At 49.0% G+C, this 20,116-nt stretch overlaps 1 protein-coding gene across 2 annotated transcripts; it reads left to right on the forward strand.

Moving 5' to 3' along the window:
- Positions 1-2,711: 2,711 nt before the first annotated feature.
- On the forward strand, positions 2,712-20,093 carry SF3A3 (splicing factor 3a subunit 3). 2 transcript variants are annotated; one of them, XM_073317419.1, is made up of 17 exons: positions 2,712-2,877; positions 3,431-3,478; positions 4,272-4,324; positions 5,927-6,032; positions 6,880-6,952; positions 8,378-8,469; positions 8,896-8,978; positions 12,291-12,429; positions 12,760-12,828; positions 13,205-13,272; positions 13,697-13,804; positions 14,148-14,217; positions 14,943-15,107; positions 15,209-15,319; positions 16,666-16,756; positions 18,959-19,014; positions 19,782-20,093. In XM_073317419.1, the coding sequence occupies exons 1-17, from the start codon at positions 2,782-2,784 to the stop codon at positions 19,857-19,859; spliced, it is 1,506 nt and encodes a 501-aa protein (XP_073173520.1). In that variant the 5' UTR covers positions 2,712-2,781; the 3' UTR covers positions 19,860-20,093. The 2 variants fall into 2 exon arrangements, with proteins under 2 accessions (XP_073173520.1, XP_073173521.1); XM_073317420.1 differs by lacking the exons at positions 2,712-2,877; positions 3,431-3,478 and adding an exon at positions 3,538-3,678.
- The last annotated feature ends 23 nt before the right edge of the window (positions 20,094-20,116 follow it).

The raw sequence follows: 20,116 nt of genomic DNA on the forward strand, positions 1-20,116 counted from the left end.
ACCTCTGTGAGGCAGGGCCTAGTGTTGGGAATGAGGCACTGGCCTGGGACATGGGCTCAACTCCCAGCTCTGCCACAGACTCCCTGTGTGACCCTAGGGAAAGTCACTGCCCCGCTTGGGCCTTTGCTTCCCCAGTGTGTAAGATAGATAATGATCCCACACAGGAAACGGATGAGACTAAATCCATTCATGGTTTTGTTTAGGCACTAGGTCTGAATCAGACAGAAGAGCCAATGCTGCCATCATACTAGGAGAATCAAAACTTATCTCAGAGGTTCTCAAACTGTGGTCCATGAGCTCCATTCAGGTGGTCCGCGGATTGTTCCCTCTAAGGTGCGCGCCTGGGTGGCCGCACACAACAGAACAAAGGGCCACCCCCCACCCCAATTAGTGGAGCTGCGCAGGCATGGTTCCTCTAATTAGGTGCCTGGACCCTGGAGAAGATGCACACGTAAGGCGAGGTGGTGGCCTTGGTGGGAATAAGGGGTAGGTAGAAGGGACCAGTGCGGTGAGAAGGGGGGGAGGGAATTTGGGATGTGCAGGGCTGCAGCGGCCAGAGAAAGAGGCGACTTTCCCCAGCTCCAGGGCTGTGGCTTCTGGGGAGAGACTCCCCCCTCCTTCCCAGCCCCAGCTTGGGGGCTGCCAAGGTGGGGGGAGAGAGGCCACGTCCATCGCATTAGAGAGGTAAGACTACTGATATTAAAATGTGAGTTGTGTGCTTTTACCTGTAGAACAAAAAAATATTAATTATTACTAAGGTTTTTTTGATATAGTGCTGTTATCCAAAGCGCTTTACAATAGCTAGCGAACAGTGGAAAGATCATTATGGTCGGCCGAGACCCTCAGCGATTTTTCAAGTGGTCTGTGGAAAGTTTGAGAACCAGTGAGCGCAGCAGCTAGTCCCACCTTTGGGGGAGAGAGAGCGAGACCCTGAACAAGCTTCAGAGGAGCACCGTGTTAGTCTGTATCCGCGAAAGGAGGACTTCTGGCACCCTAGCGACTGACCCCTTTTATCTGAGCATCAGCCTGCCTGAGCCGCAGCCCACTTCATCGGATGCATCCCAGCTGTTCTCCAGGCCAGCTCCCGCCTGCCACCTGCCGGAGCGACCGGACCTTGCCCCGCGCCCCGCCCGGCGCCCCGCCGGCTGAGGCGCCCCAGCGGGCGGCCCGAGAAAGCCCCGAGCACGGGCCTGGCCTGCGGCGACGCCCCCGGGCTGAGCGGCAGCTTGGGGCGCCGGGTCCCAGCTGGGAGCGTCCTCACCCGCCCCGCAGCCACGTCGCCCGCCTTCCAGCCTCCCTCCAAAACGCGGCCGCCCCGCGGGTTCCCCGGGCCCCGCCTCCCCCGAGCTGCCTCGTCCCGCCTGCTCCGCCCCGCCCCGCCCCGCCCCGCCCCGCCCCGCCGGTTCCTGCCCACGGGGCCGCCCCCCGCCCGCCCGCCCCCGCCGTGACCCGACTCCCGCCGCCCCCCCGCCCCCCGCCGCTCTGGCTCCCGGGCCGCCCCCCGCCCGCCCCCGCCGTGACCCGACTCCCGCCGCCCCCCCGCCCGCCCGGTGCTCTGGCTCCCGGGCCGCCCCCCGCCCCCGCCGTGACCCGACTCCCGCCGCCCCCCCGCCCCCCGCCGCTCTGGCTCCCGGGCCGCCCCCCGCCCCCGCCGTGACCCGACTCCCGCCGCCCCCCGCCGCTCTGGCTCCCGGGCCGCCCCCCGCCCCCGCCCCCGCCGTGACCCGACTCCCGCCGCGCCCGCGCGGCCCCGGGGCGGGGGACCGGGGCGGGAGGGCGCAGCCGCCCACAGGCATGCCCGGAAGCGGCGCCGGCCTCGGTCACAGACCCGCTGCCGGGCAGCTGCCCCCGGCTGACCCGCAAACCGGGGCGCGGCCCCTCCCGAGGCAGCGCTCGCCGCCCCCGGGCGCCGGCAGGTGGCCCCGGGCCCCTCACCTCCGACGGGACCCGCTCTCGTTGGGCTCTGACATGGGCTTCCCCGGCGCCGGCCCGCACCCGTCAGCCCGGGAGGGGCCGAGCACCCAGGCGCCGGGAGCCCACAGGGCGCTTGCCTGGGCTCCAGCCCCCCACCTCACGCCGGAATCAGGGTGCCAGCGGAGATTTCCGGTCGGGCCCGTGAGGGGGGAGCACTGAGGGGGGAGGGTTTCCGGTGGGGGGAGCACCGAGAGAGCGGGTTTCCGGTCGGGCCGTGGGGGGAGCACTGGGAGGGAGGGTTTCCGGTGAGGGGGAGCACCGAGACGGAGGGTTTCCGGTGGGGGAGGGTTTCCAGTCGGGCCGGTGAGGGGGAGCACCGAGAGGGAGGGTTTCCAGTCGGGCCGGTGAGGGGGAGCACCGAGAGGGAGGGTTTCCAGTCGGGCCGGTGAGGGGGAGCACCGAGAGGGAGGGTTTCCGGTCGGGTCGGTGGGGAGGGTTTCCAGTCGGGCCGGTGAGGGGGAGCACTGGGAGGGAGGGTTTCCGGTGAGGGGGGGCACCGAGAGGGCGGGTTTCCAGTCGGGCCGGTGAGGGGGAGCACTGGGAGGGAGGGTTTCCGGTGAGGGGGGCACCGAGAGGGCGGGTTTCCGGTCGGGCCGTGGGGGGAGCACTGGGAGGGAGGGTTTCCGGTGAGGGGGAGCACCGAGACGGAGGGTTTCCGGTCGGGTCGGTGGGGAGGGTTTCCAGTCGGGCCGGTGAGGGGGAGCACTGGGAGGGAGGGTTTCCGGTGAGGGGGGCACCGAGAGAGCGGGTTTCCGGTCGGGCCGAGCCCCGGGAGGGAGGGTTCCGGCAGGCGGGCGCGCGGGGAAGATGGAGACGATCCTGGAGCAGCAGCGGCGCTACCACGAGGAGCGGGAGCGGCTCATGGACGTGATGGCCAAGGAGATGCTGATTAAGAAATCCACGGTGCGGCGCGGGCGGGCGGGCGAGGGCCCGGCGCGCCCGTTGGGGGCCGGGGCGGGCGGGGCCGTGACTCTCCTGGGCCCGAGCCTGGAGCGACGGGACGCCCCTGCCGGGCACCGGGCGTGGCCCCCCCGCGGCGCGGCTTCCGGGCTCGTGGCCCCGGCCCTCGGGCCCCGTAGCGCGGCGTGCTCCACGGGAAGCCGCGTCCCGGTCCGAGCGCGGTGCGGGGTGAGGCTGGCCGAAGGGGCCGCGTCGTTCCCGCTGACCCAGGGTCTCCAACTGTTTTACTGGCGGCCCTTGCGCTCGGCAAGCCTCTGCGTGCGGCCCCCAATACGTTAAACGCGCTTGTCCGTGCGTTTAACGCCATTACAAATGCGGGAGGCAAGCCGGGTTTGGGGTGGAGGGTGACAGCTCACGACCCCCATGTAATAACCTCGCGACCCCCCGTTTGAGAACCCCTGCCCGCGAAGCAGAGACTGTTCTCAGCTGAACTTCAGGCAATAAATCGGGCATTAGTTAAAGTCCGGCTAATCCTTTTTCCTGCCCTGTCTTGTAGTTACGTGACCAGATTAACTCTGATCACCGCACCCGAGCCATGCAGGACGTGAGTATCATTCCTCCGCTTTACCTTACAGCTGTGTACCGCAAAGTTTATGGGCTGGATCCCAGGATGGTGTGGTGGTGTGGATTACTTAAGCAATACATCACAAACTGTATTTCTGGATGTGTGTAGCACATGAAGATTGCAGGGTACAAGGTCAAAGGAAAATGGCTTTTTTGTGCACTGCAATAGCCAATTGACAGGTGGGATAACAGTATTTACTGGAGTATTGCTTACGGTTAAACTCATGAGCTGAGTTTGCCTAGTTTTGTTTCTGTATGCAAATTTAAAAAGTGTACTCATATTAGTACCTATATTTATTCTGCAGAGATACCTGGCATTGAAGTTATAGGGGCTATTCTCCACCATGCATGTACATTACCTTTTACCAGAACTTGGGCACATGGAGAATGAGTTGGATGGATTTACTTATCAGTCTTAGCATTAAAAGCCTTTAGGAATATTTTAAATCACAGTATTAATTATTTTCATTTTAGCTAATTTTTTGAACAGCAAACTTCACAGAAGAGCATGAAATGACTTGGGTAACATGTTATTGCATTTCCCTGAAAACAATTTCAGCTGCTAAATTTCCCTATAATGTTTCATTACTCTTCAGTGAGCTTTCTTTCATTTCTTGGTCTGTTTGACTCAAGTTTGTGAGATTATCCTTTCAGATGTAAGCAAGCTTTATCAAGCTTCCAAGAAAGCAGTTCGTTTTTCCTAACTTCTCTGCACGTTGTGCTGTATTGCAGCAAAAGTACATGCATAACACTAACATGTTTTTGTTTTTTAGAGGTATATGGAAGTGAGTGGCAATCTGAGAGACTTGTATGATGATAAGGATGGGTAAGTGTCTGCAAAAAGACCTGATCTGGCCTTTTTTAAAACTGAAAGGTGTGCTAGCTAAATGCCTTCACAGAGGGTATGTTCACACAGCAATTAAACAGCCCCTTAGCCCAAGCCCTGCAAACCTGAGTCAGCTGGCACAGGCCAGTCGCAGGTTTTTAATTGCAGCATAGACTTACCCACAGTGCTTTACAAAGCCATGGAAGGGACTTAATGGCACTTCTTAAGGCCATGTATAAGGAGAGTGAAGCATTTAGAGCTATGGCACTTGTCAAAGTAGAGATTCTCTCCCCCCCCCGCCCCCCCCAAAGGTAAACTTAAGTTTTCTTCCAGGAGTTTTATTGCACTTGCCAGATTTTAACTTGGGAGGAAAGCCTAGTGGTGGAAATAAATCCTTGATGAGACATTTCTGATGAGTGTCCAGACATAACCTTATCAGTACCGTAGAGCAACATGTCGTTACAAAGCCATTGCTGGCTTAAGATTTGGCTGCGAAATACCGTTTGATCCCAAGTGTGTGGGGGTGGGAAGGGGAGGGAAAGAATAATTGTGCCATAAATGTAGGCTTTCCAAAGCATCATGTTAGAGAAGAAATTGCCACTGAAGTGGTCCATTAAATAAGATGCAGTTAGGGCTGAGTTATCTGCACTCCCATTTGTGGGTTTAATGAACTTTAAGAGAGGGGACCAACAAAAACTACTGAATATACTGATCGCAGAGTTTCACTCCTAGTTCATACCAAGACCTGAACATAGTTAAAGATTCCTAAAAATCACATTTAACTTGCTATGTGTTGCTTCTTCGGTAGAATAAGGGACAAGAAAGGGTATTACTGGTTCAGCACACGTCAGCAGTAAATTCTTCCATGGCTATGTCTACACTGGCGCTTTTGTTGGTAAAAACTTTTGTCAGTCAGGGGTGTGAAAAAAACACACCCTGACCGACATAAGTTTTACTGACAGACACACCGTTGTCGTTGGGGGTGGTTTAATTATGCTGACAGGAGAGCTCTCTCCCCTCGGCATAGAGTGGCTACACGGGAGACATTGTACCTGCACCAGTGTAAGGTCTGTAGTGTAAACCTAGCCCATGTAACAGTTGAAAAGGAGGGTGTGTGGTGATGGTAGCAAAGGCACCAGCGAAATCATATTTCAGTGCTTGATACTGTCAAAGCAACTCTCCAGATTTGCTATTGAATTTAATCCTGTGTCGACTGTAACAGGGTGTGGGGGAGGGGTTGTTGTCTCTTTTGGCTTGAGTCCCTCATTTGAGTGGGAGACTCTGAGAGACTTGAAGGGCAGTAATTGGGGACGATGCACCTGAATGTCGGAAGGAGAGCAGAGCCCCAAAATCATAACTCTGTCTGAGTTTGAGATCTCTATGTAATTTTGGTTGAGAGATTGGTATTGCAGGGTGGGTGACGACTTTTCCATATTTTTGGGAACCCTTGTGTAATCAGAATGCCAGAACTAGACATGAAGAGAATCATTAATGAAACTCTCCAATTACATCAGTTTCAATATCTGTTTGCCATAAACAGTCCTAATCCTGCCCTCTATTACCCTCAAAATCTGACTTTAATTGTTTCTCCTTGACCCTCAGGTTACGGAAAGAGGAGCTCAGTGCCATTTCAGGGCCAAATGAGTTTGCAGAATTCTATAATAGACTAAAACAGATCAAGGAATTTCACCGGAAGCACCCAAATGAGGTAAGTGCCTCTGTATGCCATGGGTATGTGGACCCACAGGACAGTGACAAGGAGTATATCTATACATTGAGTGCTCTTGGATGCTTTGTGTTATCAGTTCGGTTCTTCTCAACCTATTTCATTTATGACAAATTCCAAAATATTAAAATGTGGCGAATGAAAAGAGGTGGTTTTAAACCAGGGGCCATGTTCAAGTTCCTGTGATAGAAGAGAGAGCATTAAAGAGAGAGAGCAGCCCAAGAATGAGAAAATGTGCAAAATGCTAATCATGTCCCATGAATGGTGTGCTTTCATTTTAGGAGCTGTGTTCTCCTCTGCTGTTGGGGGAGGCATTCAGCATTGCCTTCCATGTGCTGGCCAGAGTGTTTTTTTGGGGGTGTGGGGTCCTCCTCCCCTCTGTGAAGAAGGCATTTTTAGGGGTTGTCTACATGATTTGTTTCTGCATCAATGAAAGGAGAGAACCTCTGGAATTCAAAACAGCAGAGTGCCAGTTGATGCAGGGGAATTTCAAGGCAATTGCTTGATAGAGTTGACTGCATATCTGTCCCTGCAGCCTCTGAACTGAACGGCAAAGATCCTAGTGCCTTGGCTTTTCCACACTTTGTGGCCAGGGAATCTACTGTTCTCCATGTAGAGTACTTTGTGTATATACTGGTTACATGCCGTCAAAGAGGAACTGAATAACACACACAGTAATGTTGAGCTTTGATTTGGCAGTGGGAATACTTCTGTAATAGGTTCATTATGGAAAGTGCAGATTTGTCAGTGTGACTTCACGTTAATTGGTCTGGACTTTTTCGCAGTAGTGAGTGTGTATTTTTGCTGTAACGTCTGATCTTTCCCGAAGATCTGTGTGCCGATGTCAGTGGAATTTGAGGAACTGTTGAAAGCCAGAGAGAACCCCAGTGAAGAGGCACAAAGTAAGTCCGTGGTTTCATATTTAAACTTAGATCTAGCAAAAATGCCATGCTTGCTTGTTTTTATTTAGTGAGCTGTCTGGTTGGCTTGTCTCTGAATCTCTCCCCTTAATAACCTTCTGAAAGTTACTCTCAGATTAGGTGCCTGTGCAGGGGTGGCAAGTTACATGGGCCTGTGGTGCCTGGCTCCACCAATATTTGGAGCCGGGTGTCTCCCCTGGCCCTGCCTGGAGCGTCCCCCGCCTGCCTCCCCCCCCATGCACCTCCCGGAGCATCCCTGCCTGATTAAAAGCAGGCAGCTCCCCTGCTGCTCCGCGCTGCTCTCCTTTGCCTGGATGGCAGCCTAAGGCTAGGCTACAGCACAAGAGCATGCTAAGGCAGCTGGCTGCTGCTGCTGCACCAGAGGAGGTGCACACGTGATTGGCAGCCCTCCCCTCCCCCAGCACCTACCTCACTCACTTGAGCAGCTGCTGGGGCTTGAGTGTCTGACCCTGTGATCCTGCCCCTCCCAGCTTGCAGCAACGGGGCAAGGGGCAGCCTCCCCTCTGAGGCTGCGGTGTGGGGCAGCAGGCTGCAGCAGGGGAGGAAGCTTCCTGGACCTGAGCAGCTTGGGTGAGTGAAGTGACACCCTGCACCTCCCTCCGCCCACAGTCACTGCTTCTGTCCCACGCTGGGAGCCCCAGTGAGGCTACGGTGAGGGGCAGCGGCACTGGGGGAGAGGGTTGGGGGGAGTCCTCCTCTCTGGCCCTAGCCCCGGGGCAGCCAGTCTGCACCCCAAGCTCCTCATCCCCGGCCCTGCCCCACCCCAGAGCCTGTGCCCCCAAGCCGGAGCTCTCACCCCTTGCACCCCAAACCCCAGCTCTGAGCCCCCTCCTGCACCCCTGCTCCAGCCCAGACCCCTCACCCAAACTCCCTCCCAGAGCACATCCCCGACACCCACTCCTCCTGCCCAAGTCCAGACTCCACACCCCAACTCCCTCCCAGAGCCTACCCCCTGCACCCAAACACCTTCCCAGAGCCCCACACCTCCCCCTTCCACACCCAAACTTCCTCCCAGACCCTTGGGGGGGGGTGTGGGGGTGCAACTTGGACCTGTTCTGGGCACCACCAAAAATTATACAAACCTGCTGCCCCTGTGTCTGTGTGTGTATTTTATCCACTCTGGAATGTTCTGCAGTAAAAGCGCCTCTCGCTTGAGAGTGGATCTAGCGTATTACTGTAAAGGAGCAGTTAGTTGATTATGTTTAGAACCTGCAAAAACATTAAGAAACATTTCACGTAATATAGCTTGTATTCAGCTGCAGTTACAAGCTATGCTTATGTGAGATGGTTCTAACACAAGACGGATACTTGAAATGAGAATAATCTGCAGTAATTCTGATCTTCAGTATTTCTAATAAAGCTCTTTGCATAATATGTCTTCTGTAGATCTAGTGGAGTTCACAGATGAAGAAGGGTATGGCCGGTACTTGGATCTTCATGATTGTTATCTCAAGTACATTAACTTAAAATCATCAGAGGTAAGAGGCTAGAATTGCTTAGGAGACATACTCAAATATCTATTATTGAGTGTTCAGAGACAAGCATTTCTGGTGACATTTTAAATAGTTCATTTCCACCCGTGTGTTGTACGGGTGCCTATTTTTTGGAGGCTGCAGGTTAAGGATTTTTAAATTCTAAGTGACCCTTTCCTGGGCTCTCCCATTCATGCAATTGTATCTACAGCTGCTCTCACAGGCCTCTCCACTGATGTGGTCTTGAAAGAGGCTGTGCCCTTTTTTCGCCTCAGTTACCAAATAGCCCAGGGTCTCTAAAGTGGCATGCTGCAACTCAGAATGGAGGTGTGGAAAGATGCCATTTCTTGTGGTCCAGTGGGTGACTGGAGATGTATTGCTAATCAGGTTGTTTTGTGTGTAAAATCTGACACCGAGCCTCTTTATTTTCAGAAACTGGATTACATCACGTACTTATCCACGTTTGACCAACTCTTCGATATTCCCAAAGAGAGAAAAAATGCTGAATATAAAAGGTGGGCCCTTCATCCGTGACAGGCTGTCCAGGAGGAATTAAATTCTGTGATGCGCATTCAAGGCCCTTTAATGGCCTCTCCAATCCTGGGGTGGAGGGGAGTTTGTTATAAACCATAAATCCAGTGTGTCTATTCAGTCCATGATTTTTAGTGTCTAGCAAAGTTATGAATTTAAGTGTCCAGGCTTGTCTTTTGAAGGTGTTGTGCAGATTTCCTTTGAGGAGAGGACTGAGGGTATGTCTGCATGGGTATAGAAAACCAGTAACTGGCCTGGGTCAGCTGGCTTGGGCCAGCGACTTTTATCCCTGTGTAGACCTATCCTGAGAGGTCAGATTACGAGTGTTCACCCACAGAGGACATGGTGGTTTTGGTCTTTTATCATTTTTCTGTGTGAGTGTCTGGTTTCACCCACGTAATTGTTGTTGGGGCATTTAGTGCACTGGATAAGGTACACCGTATGTGATAGGCATGTGTAGAATCCATAGATCTTGAAAGTTGTGTTGTGGGGGGTGTTGCTCATTGCAGCAGTGAAGAGATGTCTGCATGTTTTGCATCTGTTGTTCTGGCAGGGTCTGGTGCCACTTTGAGTTGATGTGTCCTCCTGGTCTGTGGTGATCTTGCTTCTGATGATGAGGTTGTGGGGTTGTTTGAAGACCAAAATGCGGGCTTAGGAAATATTTCTTTCGGGATGTGGCCCCCCCGAGTCTGGGTAATAACTGTTGATACACCGTATGGGTTCCAGTATGGGGTGGTTGGTGACACCTAGGGGCATGTGGTTGGAGGGAGTTTTATGTTAGTGTTGAAGCGGGTTCTCTTCAGGTATTTGGGTGCCTAGTTCCATAATGTGATCTGCTTTTCTGGTGGAGTTCTGTGGGTTGTGGAGTTGTAGTTGGTTCCACTTTCTGTTTTTGTGGTGGATGGCTGCCACCCAGTGTTTTTGATAGTAGTTTTGGGTTTCTTGCATGATTTTCAGGTAAGTTTCCTGTTTTGTTTTTTTCTTCCAGTATGTGGGAGCATGGGATTAATTCTTGTTTGAGGGGGTCCCTTCTGGAGTATATGAGGTGCAGTATGTGATTCCTCAGTTTTTACAAAGCCCTTCTGCAGAGCTGTTCAGCAGATATGGAGTTGTAAGTGATGGAGAGACCTCTGGGGACGATGATGTCCCTTGCATTTGCTCAGGGAGTAGATTATGCTGTTAAGTTTTGCTTCCTTTTTCTTCATGTTCAATTCAATATCTTCCTTTGTTGTATTCAGTGTTATTATAGCCATGTTGGTCCCAATATATTAGAGAGACTGTGTGGGTGAGGTAATACCTTCTATTGGACCAGCTTCTGTTGGTGAGAGACAAGCTTTTGAACCACACGGAGCTCTTCTTCAGGCGTGGGAAAGGTACCCTAGCATCACAGCTAAATAAATACAAGATGGAACAGATTGTTTAGCATAAGTAGTTAACATGTTTCAAGGATTGCTCACAGTGAAGTGGCCTGTTAATACCTCTCCAGTCCTTTGGTGAGGGAGATGGAAAGCTGGAGAGGGTTTAGTGGGTTATTACGGGTTTCAGAGTAGCAGCCGTGTTAGTCTGTATCTGCAAAAAGAAAAGGAGTACTTGTGGCACCTTAGAGACTAACCAATTTATTTGAGCATAAGCTTTCGTGAGCTACAGCTCACTTCATCGGATGCATACGAAAGCTTATGCTCAAATAAATTGGTTAGTCTCTAAGGTGCCACAAGTACTCCTTTGGGTTATTACAACAATCTATAAGTCATAAATCCAGTGTCTCTATTCAGTCCATGATTTTAAGTGTCTAGCAAAGTTATGAATTTAAGCTCCCAAACTCATCTTTTGAAGGCATTATGCAGGTTTCCTTTGAGGAGGAGAACCAAGAGGTCAGATACAGAGTGATTGCTTTGTGAAAAGCATTAATTCAGTCAGGATGAAAATTCACTGTGGGGAATGTGAATGGGTACTCCATAGATGTAGTTTTAGTGTTTCATAAAGTAAGGACTTTCTGCAGAATCCACACCCTCTCAGAAATGTGAGCAGGATCTAAGCTGTCAGTGTTTTGGAATTTTCAAAAATGCTTAAGTTTTGGCCTCGCTGCTCCTTTGAAGGCAAAGAGAGTTTTATCGTTGACTTCAACTGGAGCAGATTTAGGCCAAGGCTGAGCACTTTTGAAAGTCACATCCTATGTCTTTTAGCTTTTATGGTTGTGAAGAGAATTGTCCAAACATAACTAATGCAGGGTTTGCAAACAGAGCCTGAAACAGTAGCTCTGAGAGGTGTGAGCTGTCCCATCTGTTTGTCAAGTTAATGATGAAAATATGTTTTATCCATGCTCAAAGAATCCTTGGTTAAGTGTGGCTGTGTAACTAGGGTTCACTGACATGGTGGTAAAAATATTGGAAGCCACCAAAATCTTGTCCCACATTAGGGCCTCTGCTGGTGCCATTAAAGTGGTGGTGGCACGGTTGGGAACTGCTAAAATTCCCTACTTATGGACAGGGCCATGGCTGGGACCCAGACCATGATAGACTGTAGTACGCTGGCTTGTGTGTCTGGAATAACCCGTGTTAGAGAACCCTGGTTTAACCTTGATAGATATCAATGGCTCTTTGGAATGACTGTACGGGGAGATCTGCCAAGGCAGGAATAAAACAGTTTGGGCCACAAGTATGCTTAAATATGTGAGAAATATGGTAATGTTTGTAGTGTAGAGAAGGCCAAATATCAACAATCCACACTCATTGCTAATTATTTTTGTGTAAACATCCAGTGAATGTTCTTCTCTCTCCTTGTTTTCCCCCATCTGTTTCATGCTATTTATTTTTATTTTTTCTTTCTAAGTCCATACACTTTGCAGGCAAGCTTCTCTGTGTAAATGCTGAGCCTTTTCAATTTCAGACAAATCCTCTCTTACTGAATTGCTGTTTACAAGACTAACAGATGATGTGAAATTAAATTACACCTACATGTGTGTTTGTGAGACTGTCAGGTTGTATCTGCTGTATTTGTCAACTGTGAATCTAGCCTGTAACCTAAAAAGTCAAACAGATGATGAACTTTCATTCGGATTGAGGCTTCTGGTGAAATAATCTGTTACCCAGAGTTTGTTCTTAACAGCCAGGAGCTTGTTCAGTAGAAGAGAGATTTGTTGGGAAGGAAGGAAATAGTGGGACTATTCCCTGTATAATTGTGGGGCAAGGGGTGTCCCCATGATGCGGTTCAGTATGGTATGATGCAAAAATTTCTAATGTGTTCATTTTACGCAAACTCTGATATTGAATTAACTGAGCTGGCTCCTCCTCTGCCAGGTATCTTGAAATGCTTCTTGAGTACCTGCAGGATTACACAGATCGGGTGAAGCCGCTGCTGGATCAGAATGAACTTTTTGGGAAGATTCAGAATGAGTTTGAGAAGAAGTGGGACAATGGAACGTTCCCTGGTTGGCCGGTGAGCAATCATTATGCACACGTGAAATGCTGATATATTTCTCTCGGCTTGCATACAGTGTCGTGGTGTGTAAAATGATCATCAAGATTAACAGTCTCACAGTGTAGTGTAGTTCAGTTGTGTCCCAAAACAGAGACACTGCTTACTGCTAATGTGTTTTCTGTCTTTCCAGGAGGTTTCCCATGTATTTGATCAGTTTAGTGCTGAGATCTCCCCATTATTAACAATATCATCCTTCTTGAAGGAGGGAGGATATTTTGGTATTGCTGCTCAAATGTTATGTAATGTTCTGAAGATTTATCTAGCAACTTATGTGGCTTTTCTTGGCAGAAAGAGACCAGCAGTGCACTTACCCATGCCGGAGCCCATCTGGATCTCTCGGCCTTTTCCTCTTGGGAGGTATGTTCTCTGTGCACTAAGCACTTTACACTGAAAAATCTTGGTGGGATCCGTCCACCTTGTTCCTTTTCAAAATTCTCTTTGTGGGAATGTGAGGCTCCGGCCACGACCACTGTAAATGGCAAGTTCACTGTGCAGGTGGCCTCTGCTTTCTGTCACTGGAGATACCAGTAACCTGGAAGGATTTTTCGCCATCGTAGCTGTGGTCAGGCTCCTGCCGTAGACGTCATTGATCTGGGTAGAAGAGAGCCACCTTAGTGCTTTCATGAGCAATGCTGGATTTTTTTAAATGAATTAAAATGGACATACTTGTATCATATTGTTGTTAACACCTGAAAGCAATGCTTGTGTACACTGGTTTATTTTAATTGTACAGGAATTGGCCTCCCTGGGACTGGACAGATTAAAATCTGCTTTACTGGCTTTGGGTCTGAAATGCGGCGGGTAAGAAGCTGTGGCTTTTTTCTAGATTCTTTTCAGTTATTGTGCCGTTTGTCTCACATTTCTGCATTGGACATCTGTTTGTTTTCCAAAGATCTGTGGAATAATTCTTATACAAGACAACACTGAAAGTATGGCAAGGAATTCTTATCATATACTTTGCTTTGAAGTCTGAGGTTCATAATGGACTAGTACATAATACAGAATAGTAGGACCTCAAGAGCCTGGGGAAACCCTGATGCAAAAGCAGTGCCTAAGCCATGTTCCTCAAGGATCACTGAAACGTGATGCTTATTCTTACAATCTCATGACCTCTGAATGATTTAATGTATAATGTAATTAAAAACATAATTATGTGAGCACAAACCAATCTACTTAAAAAATAAACCTACACCCTAGATTCACTTTGTTCCCTGCTTTTTCCCAGCACTCTGGAAGAGCGTGCTCAGAGACTGTTCAGCACAAAAGGCAAATCCTTGGAAGCCCTCGATTCTTCCTTGTTTGCCAAGAATCCAAAGACAAAAGGAAGCAAAAGGTGAGTCCCCAAAAGTTTCATACACAGGTTGGCCCTTCGCTTGGACTAAAAGTTTCCTGCTTGGCTGGTTATTGCCTTCATTATTGCCCCAATGGCAGAGGTGAGATGTTCCTGGAGCATTAGGATGCTCTGCATATTGGGACCAAATGACTGAGTTAGCTGGTCAGAGTGTCTGGCCTGATTGATCAGTACATGTGCAGCAGAATCTACAGGGAGTGGTTGATATTTGTTTTCCCACTTTCTTAGTAGCTACAAATCCAAATATATCTTTAGGAACCGGGTGCATGGACAGCATTTGCAGTGCTAGAAAAGGATTTCACAAAGTTACCCTTTGTATTTCCAGGGACACAGAGAGGAACAAAGACCTTGCGTTCCTGGAAGCTCAGGTCTACGAGTATGTAGAAATTCTTGGGGTAAGGTTTTTACTTTTTACCTTTTTTGAGCTTTGTAGATGCCGTGCCTTCAAAAGGTGTTGCAAGCTCATTCATGTCTTCCATCTTATCCTTTCTTAAACACCATGTATAGAAGGGTTATTTTATGTATGGTGCTGTACAAATCTGGAGATATTTAAGGCAGGGGGTTGGAACTGCTTATTCCTGTTGTTTGTTAACCTGTCAGCTTCTAGTTAAGAATCCATCTCCTACAACAACCGATGCTGAGGATTGGGTCTGCCTCTCTTGTGAATGGCAACCCAGACAGAACAGTCATGGTGCCCTTGGGGCAGCGTTTTCTCCTTGGTGTAGAACTTAGATTTTACATCTAACCACCAGAGACAGCAAGCCCCTGTGAGTGCTGCCTTTATTCAGCTTCATGTTCTTGTCACAGTTTTCAGTGGTCACTCTTAGAAGGCTGATTGCTGCTATTGCCTTGGAAGTGATTGTAATTGAAGCTTTCCACTATCTTCTCTTGGTGAGAACTGCATTACACCCAGTGACCTTTCAGACTGTTGGGCTGAGCAAAACAGGGTGGAGTTCTCTTCTTTGACTGCAGACTGCAGACACTAAGGAAGCCAGTGGAGGGGATTTAACATAAGAAGGGTGATTTCCCCCACACGTTTTTTGGTTTGTTCGTTTGCTGCCACATATGCTGCCATGTTTGGCTGCTGCGCTTCATGCCTGTGTGCTTGCCTGCATCATAGGAACAGAGACATCTCACCCATGAGAACGTGCAGCGTAAGCAAGCCCGCACAGGGGAAGAGAGAGAGGAGGAAGAAGAGGAGCAGATCAGTGAGAGCGAAAGCGAAGATGAAGAGAATGAAATAATTTACAACCCTAAAAATCTGCCTCTTGGCTGGGATGGCAAGGTGAGGCTGGCTCCCCAGGTGCTCCAGAGCAGAGATCTTTGACTGTATCCAAACCACCTGTCTTGCCATCTGACCTAAGCTTTGCCTGGCTTGTTTTTCAGCCTATCCCCTATTGGTTATATAAACTGCATGGTTTGAACATCAACTACAACTGTGAGATTTGCGGTAACTACACCTACCGAGGGCCAAAAGCTTTCCAGCGGCACTTCGCGGTAAGTAACGCTTTGGCATTAGCCCATCAGTCATCTTTAAGGTAATCCTAGTTATATGTAACTAATGGACGGAGTCTTGGTGATTGGAGCTGTCACTTCTGGGCCGGAAGGGCATGTTCGAATCCTGTCCCAGGACATGGGCCCACGCGTGGTGCTGAGACTGCAGGGCTGTACCGTTTGAGTTATAATCCATTTGAAGGGGCATTCAGGTGCCATTTGCCCTTGAGGGTTGTAGGGTCTCCCTCCTCAGGTACCCCGATTCCAATGTCTAGCAGTGCCTGAACTGTTGCTGAGTACCTGGTAGCTACCGCCTTAGATACTGGCAGTATGTTGACAGACACCTTACTGTAGAGCTCTCTAGCAAAGCTGATAGAGGAAACAAGTTCTGTAAAACTCAGATCTAAGTAACAGATTTTAATAGCTTTTAAAATATACCTAGGAGCAAACTGGTCTTTCAAGGGATATAAATGTAAGTGGATTCTAGTTTTGTTAGTACTGAGATTGTGAGCCCTAGGAGAAACCTACACTGAAAACCAGTGAGATGCCTATTTCTGGATGCTGCTTCTCTCCTTGGGGCTAATAATGGTTTAATTATAATGGGCCTAAAAAGGCGTGATTTTAACCCTGCACTTCTGCAGTATGTGACGAGAACCCTTGATTGTGGATTTCCCATTTAAATGAAAGTGAACTTTGTTTAAAGATGCTCAGGAGTTTATAGCACTGCATCTGCTGCACTTTATACAGTAGGGGAGTCCCCACTCCTGCTTCTCAATGAACTTTTGTCAGAATCCTACAGTATTTTGGCTGAAAATCCATCTTGCCAAAGCATGTGACTACTGTATTGTTATTGCACTCTTGGGGAGCGCCTCGCCTCGTGGAATCACAAACTGCTTTTAAACCGTTGTTGTTGGTTGTTGTTATACTATAGGGTTGTAGCTTAGTTCTAAGATTTGATACTATGAAATTCTCATAAGCTGATTAAGTTAATAGTGTCTAATGTGTATTCGGTTTAAAAAAATTAGTTTAAAAGTAGCTTCAAGTACTGCCATGACTGATCTTTATGGATTTACAATCAAATTTTCCTTTTTTGTGAAACTTTTTTCTTGTATTGTTGTGTGAAAGGTCCACATAAAAGGAAAACTAACAATCTTGTATATGGTCAAAGGAAACAAACTGGAAAATATGGATAGAAATAGTTTTTCCTCTTGTTTTCTTTCCATTCTAGTCCCCTTGGGCATTAATTTGTTATCTTCAGGCAGGTTTGATTTACTTTAATGGTGTGGCTGTGACTTTGTGGGCTATATGTAACTCTCTCCTGTATACTGATCTTTCTGCTCTGCCTCCAGGAGTGGCGTCATGCTCACGGGATGAGATGCCTGGGCATTCCCAACACAGCCCATTTTGCTAATGTCACGCAGATTGAAGACGCAGTCTCTTGTAAGTGATGTTGGCACATCTTTGTTCAGAGCTGAGAGCAGGTGGAGTCTATTTTCATCTGTGCGGGTCTGTTGGGCACATGTGGGGACGTGCTGCCTGCTGTGATTGCCAATGAAGAGACATTCAGCCAGCAATGTTCTCACTGGGGGGAGTAACTCTTTATATGGTGGAACCTCAATCATCCAATTGCAATTAGGGGGCACGATTCTCCTTCAGATAATCAAGAGGCTGGTTACACTTGATTGAAATGCATGAAGTTCTTCCTGTGTGTCTCCGTGGTGAGGAGGGAGAAGGGAAAGACCTGATGAAATTCAGCCAGGGCAATCCTATAGGTAAATCCTGTTACAAGCATGAAGCTTTAGCATTTTAACTGGCCATAACTTAATGATATTGGCTTTGGATACTTCAGTCAACGCCAGAATGCAAAGCTTCTGCTCTGGGCACGTACCTGCTGAGGGCAGCAGCCGGCACGAAGTTGCCTGGCCACAACAGAGATAGAGATTGACTTCTTAGCTGTGGAAGCAAGAGTGAGCTAACTGCGTCCCCTCTTCCGCTGGCAATTCTGGAGTAGGAAGGGAGAGTCAGATAGAATTTCTGCCTGAGCACAGCAGTAAAGCCCAGAAAAAGGAGTTTAATTTTGTTGTTAAGGCTATGTCTATACAGCAGCTGGGCGGTGCAATTCACAGCTCAGATAGACATACAGGTGCTAGCTCAGCTCAAGTTAGCATGCCGGCCACTGCAGCCGCCCTACTGTTTTAGTGCAGTCACTTGAGAATTACACCTACCTGCTGCTGTGTAAAAATAGCCTAAATCAGTATTTCTCAAATGCGGCCACAGCCTCCAGAGCAGTGACTCGGGGCGTGGAGAGAAGCATTGGAACCTCCCCCAGGGCCACCAGCGGGGGTTGGGCCCTGCCTCCCTGTGAAGCCACAAATGCCAGAAGAGCAGGTGGCCAGTGAGTTCCCACCTTCCCTGGGGCAGTGACACTAGGCTTCGGGCTTCAGCTCTGGGCTGGCGGGCGGCAGGCTCTAGTCATGGGACTTCAGGCTCCAGCCCTGGCCGTGTGGCGGCGGGTGCCAGCCCTCAGCTCACCACCCTCCCCGCATTGCCTCTGGACCCCACTGTCTCCCTGCCCACCTCCCCATCCAGGGCTAGAGCTGTGTAAGTCTGCTGTGAAAATTGATATTTGTAATTTGTAAGTTTGTTAATATCACTTTTCACAGCCTCCCAGATAGCTAGTAAGTCTGCTGTGATTATTAACAGACAAAAATATCACTTTTCACAGCAGCAGGCTTATGAGCTAGTAAATCTTCTGCTTTTTGGCTGCCCTTTTTTTTTTTTTTTTAAATAAAAGAAACACAACAAAAAAAAGACAAGAATGTGCAAAGCACCTTAATCATGTTTCTATTCTGTTTAGGTCCAGTAAGAATAGAGACAACTGTGCATTATTTTTGTTATTGAATCTGCAAAACCAACCAACCTTTACAGGGATTTGGACATGTAGCTGTGCATATTGATTTGTTTTTCCTAAAGTTCATTAAGTATTTTAGGAAAAGAATGTAGAGCAGCCACCAGCAAGAGTTGGTGGCTGCACTCTGGGGCCACCAAAAAATTTGAGAGAACCCCTGGAACAGGTGCCCATGAAACATTCTGGCTCTGGTTCAGTGCAACTGAACTAGGGGTTCCCTTTATTTCCCTTCCTCTCTAAGCTGGCTTGTCAGCTCATCCAATCAGAACTCTCCCCCTTACACTTGCTACTTCAGCTTGCTGGCCTCCCTTCCCTTAAGAGCTTCTGTAACAGCTGGCTTGAGGCAAACTTGTCTCTTGCTTCTAAGGGGCATGATTGCAGTGTCTCTGAGCGCTGCGGGGTTGGGAAGGGTGTGTGCAGTGCCTCTGGTGAGCCGACATTCAGATGCAGCTTGTTTTACGCCCAATGAGAAATGCTGCACACAGTACAAACTGTCAGACAAGCCTAGTGTCTTACATTAACCATCAACCCTGTCTGAGGCTCTCCTCTGCTCGGGTATCTACCTGAGCTGTCTTGGCCAGCCTCTCTTGTTGAGTAATCTGTGCAATCCGTGTCAGCCCGTGAGGCTGAGGGGAGTGTGTTTTAAGAGCAAGCAGTGTACATTCGGCGTTAGACTAAGTGCTGATAGTTCGAGGGAAATGGCATTCTGATCCAGTGTGACTTTGTATTCGCAGTGTGGGCAAAGCTGAAGCAGCAGAAAGCTTCGGAGAGATGGCAGCCTGACACAGAGGTGAGCTGAGGATCAGCGTTCAGGTGTTGCCCTTACTGTTTGGCTGAATCTGTCTTGTTACCCTGCATAACCTCTAGCCCCAGCAAAAGAGGTACCAGTTCCCTGAAGAAACTGTTGAATGCTGGGGAGTATGTTTGGAGACCACCCTGCTTGTAACAGAGCTCCTGTTGGTGGAACTGTGTAGAGCTGCACATGCCTCGCTGGGAATGTATTGCTCGTTAGTATGACACCTGCCCTTCTCTCTGTCTAGGCATCTTCAGACCGTGTCTCTGCAGTGTCTAAACCCTTCCTGTTTGGAAAAGGGCGGAGGGAGGGGGAAGTGAGGTATCTTTAATCTAAATGGTGAGAGATTCCTTGGAGTCACTCTGTGAAAATTGTACCTAAGAACCTTCCATTGTAGCCCAGGGGACCTACCATGACAGAGCAAACTTTTTATAGAATGCGCATACAATGCAGTGTGAAATCCAATTTATTACAGAATTTGCCATTGTCCTGCTGAGTTTAGCTAAGCTGTGATAGAGTGGACAATATACAGCAGCAGGCAGTGTAACAACTTAGCATGCTCCACCCCAGTCCTCGTTGCAAACCAATATTTATCCTTCTCTGGGAGTCCACTGAAAGACCCTATGGGGAGATGTGCGGAGGGGGTTTTAGTCTGAGGGGCTGACAGGCTGCTGTTGGTGGAGCTAAACCTCAGTTACTGTTACTCTCTCATTCTTATTGCATGCCGTGCCCAGATACTACCAATGTTCTCGTTTCCCTTCTAGGAGGAATATGAGGATTCCAGTGGGAATGTGGTGAATAAAAAGACCTATGAAGACTTGAAACGTCAAGGGCTGCTGTGATGTTCTCTGGTTGGGGGATTTGGCACCTCTGAGGCCCTTGGTGAAGCACACTGAGCCCTGTGCTTTCTTCTCTGTACTTCTGCATTTTCTGTTCCGCATGAACATACATTTCAAGGACACTTTGTAGAATCACTTTCTAGTAAGTCCCTTCTTGTGCAAGGCAGAGTTGTGATGGTCCAAAATGTATTTTATACTAAAAAGATACTGCAAAAATAAACTGATTTTAATGTAGGACATCCTGAGTAACTTCTCTCCTT

The sequence above is a fragment of the Lepidochelys kempii genome, chromosome 19 (assembly GCF_965140265.1).
Source record: "Lepidochelys kempii isolate rLepKem1 chromosome 19, rLepKem1.hap2, whole genome shotgun sequence".
NCBI classification, from domain to species: Eukaryota; Metazoa; Chordata; order Testudines; family Cheloniidae; genus Lepidochelys; species Lepidochelys kempii.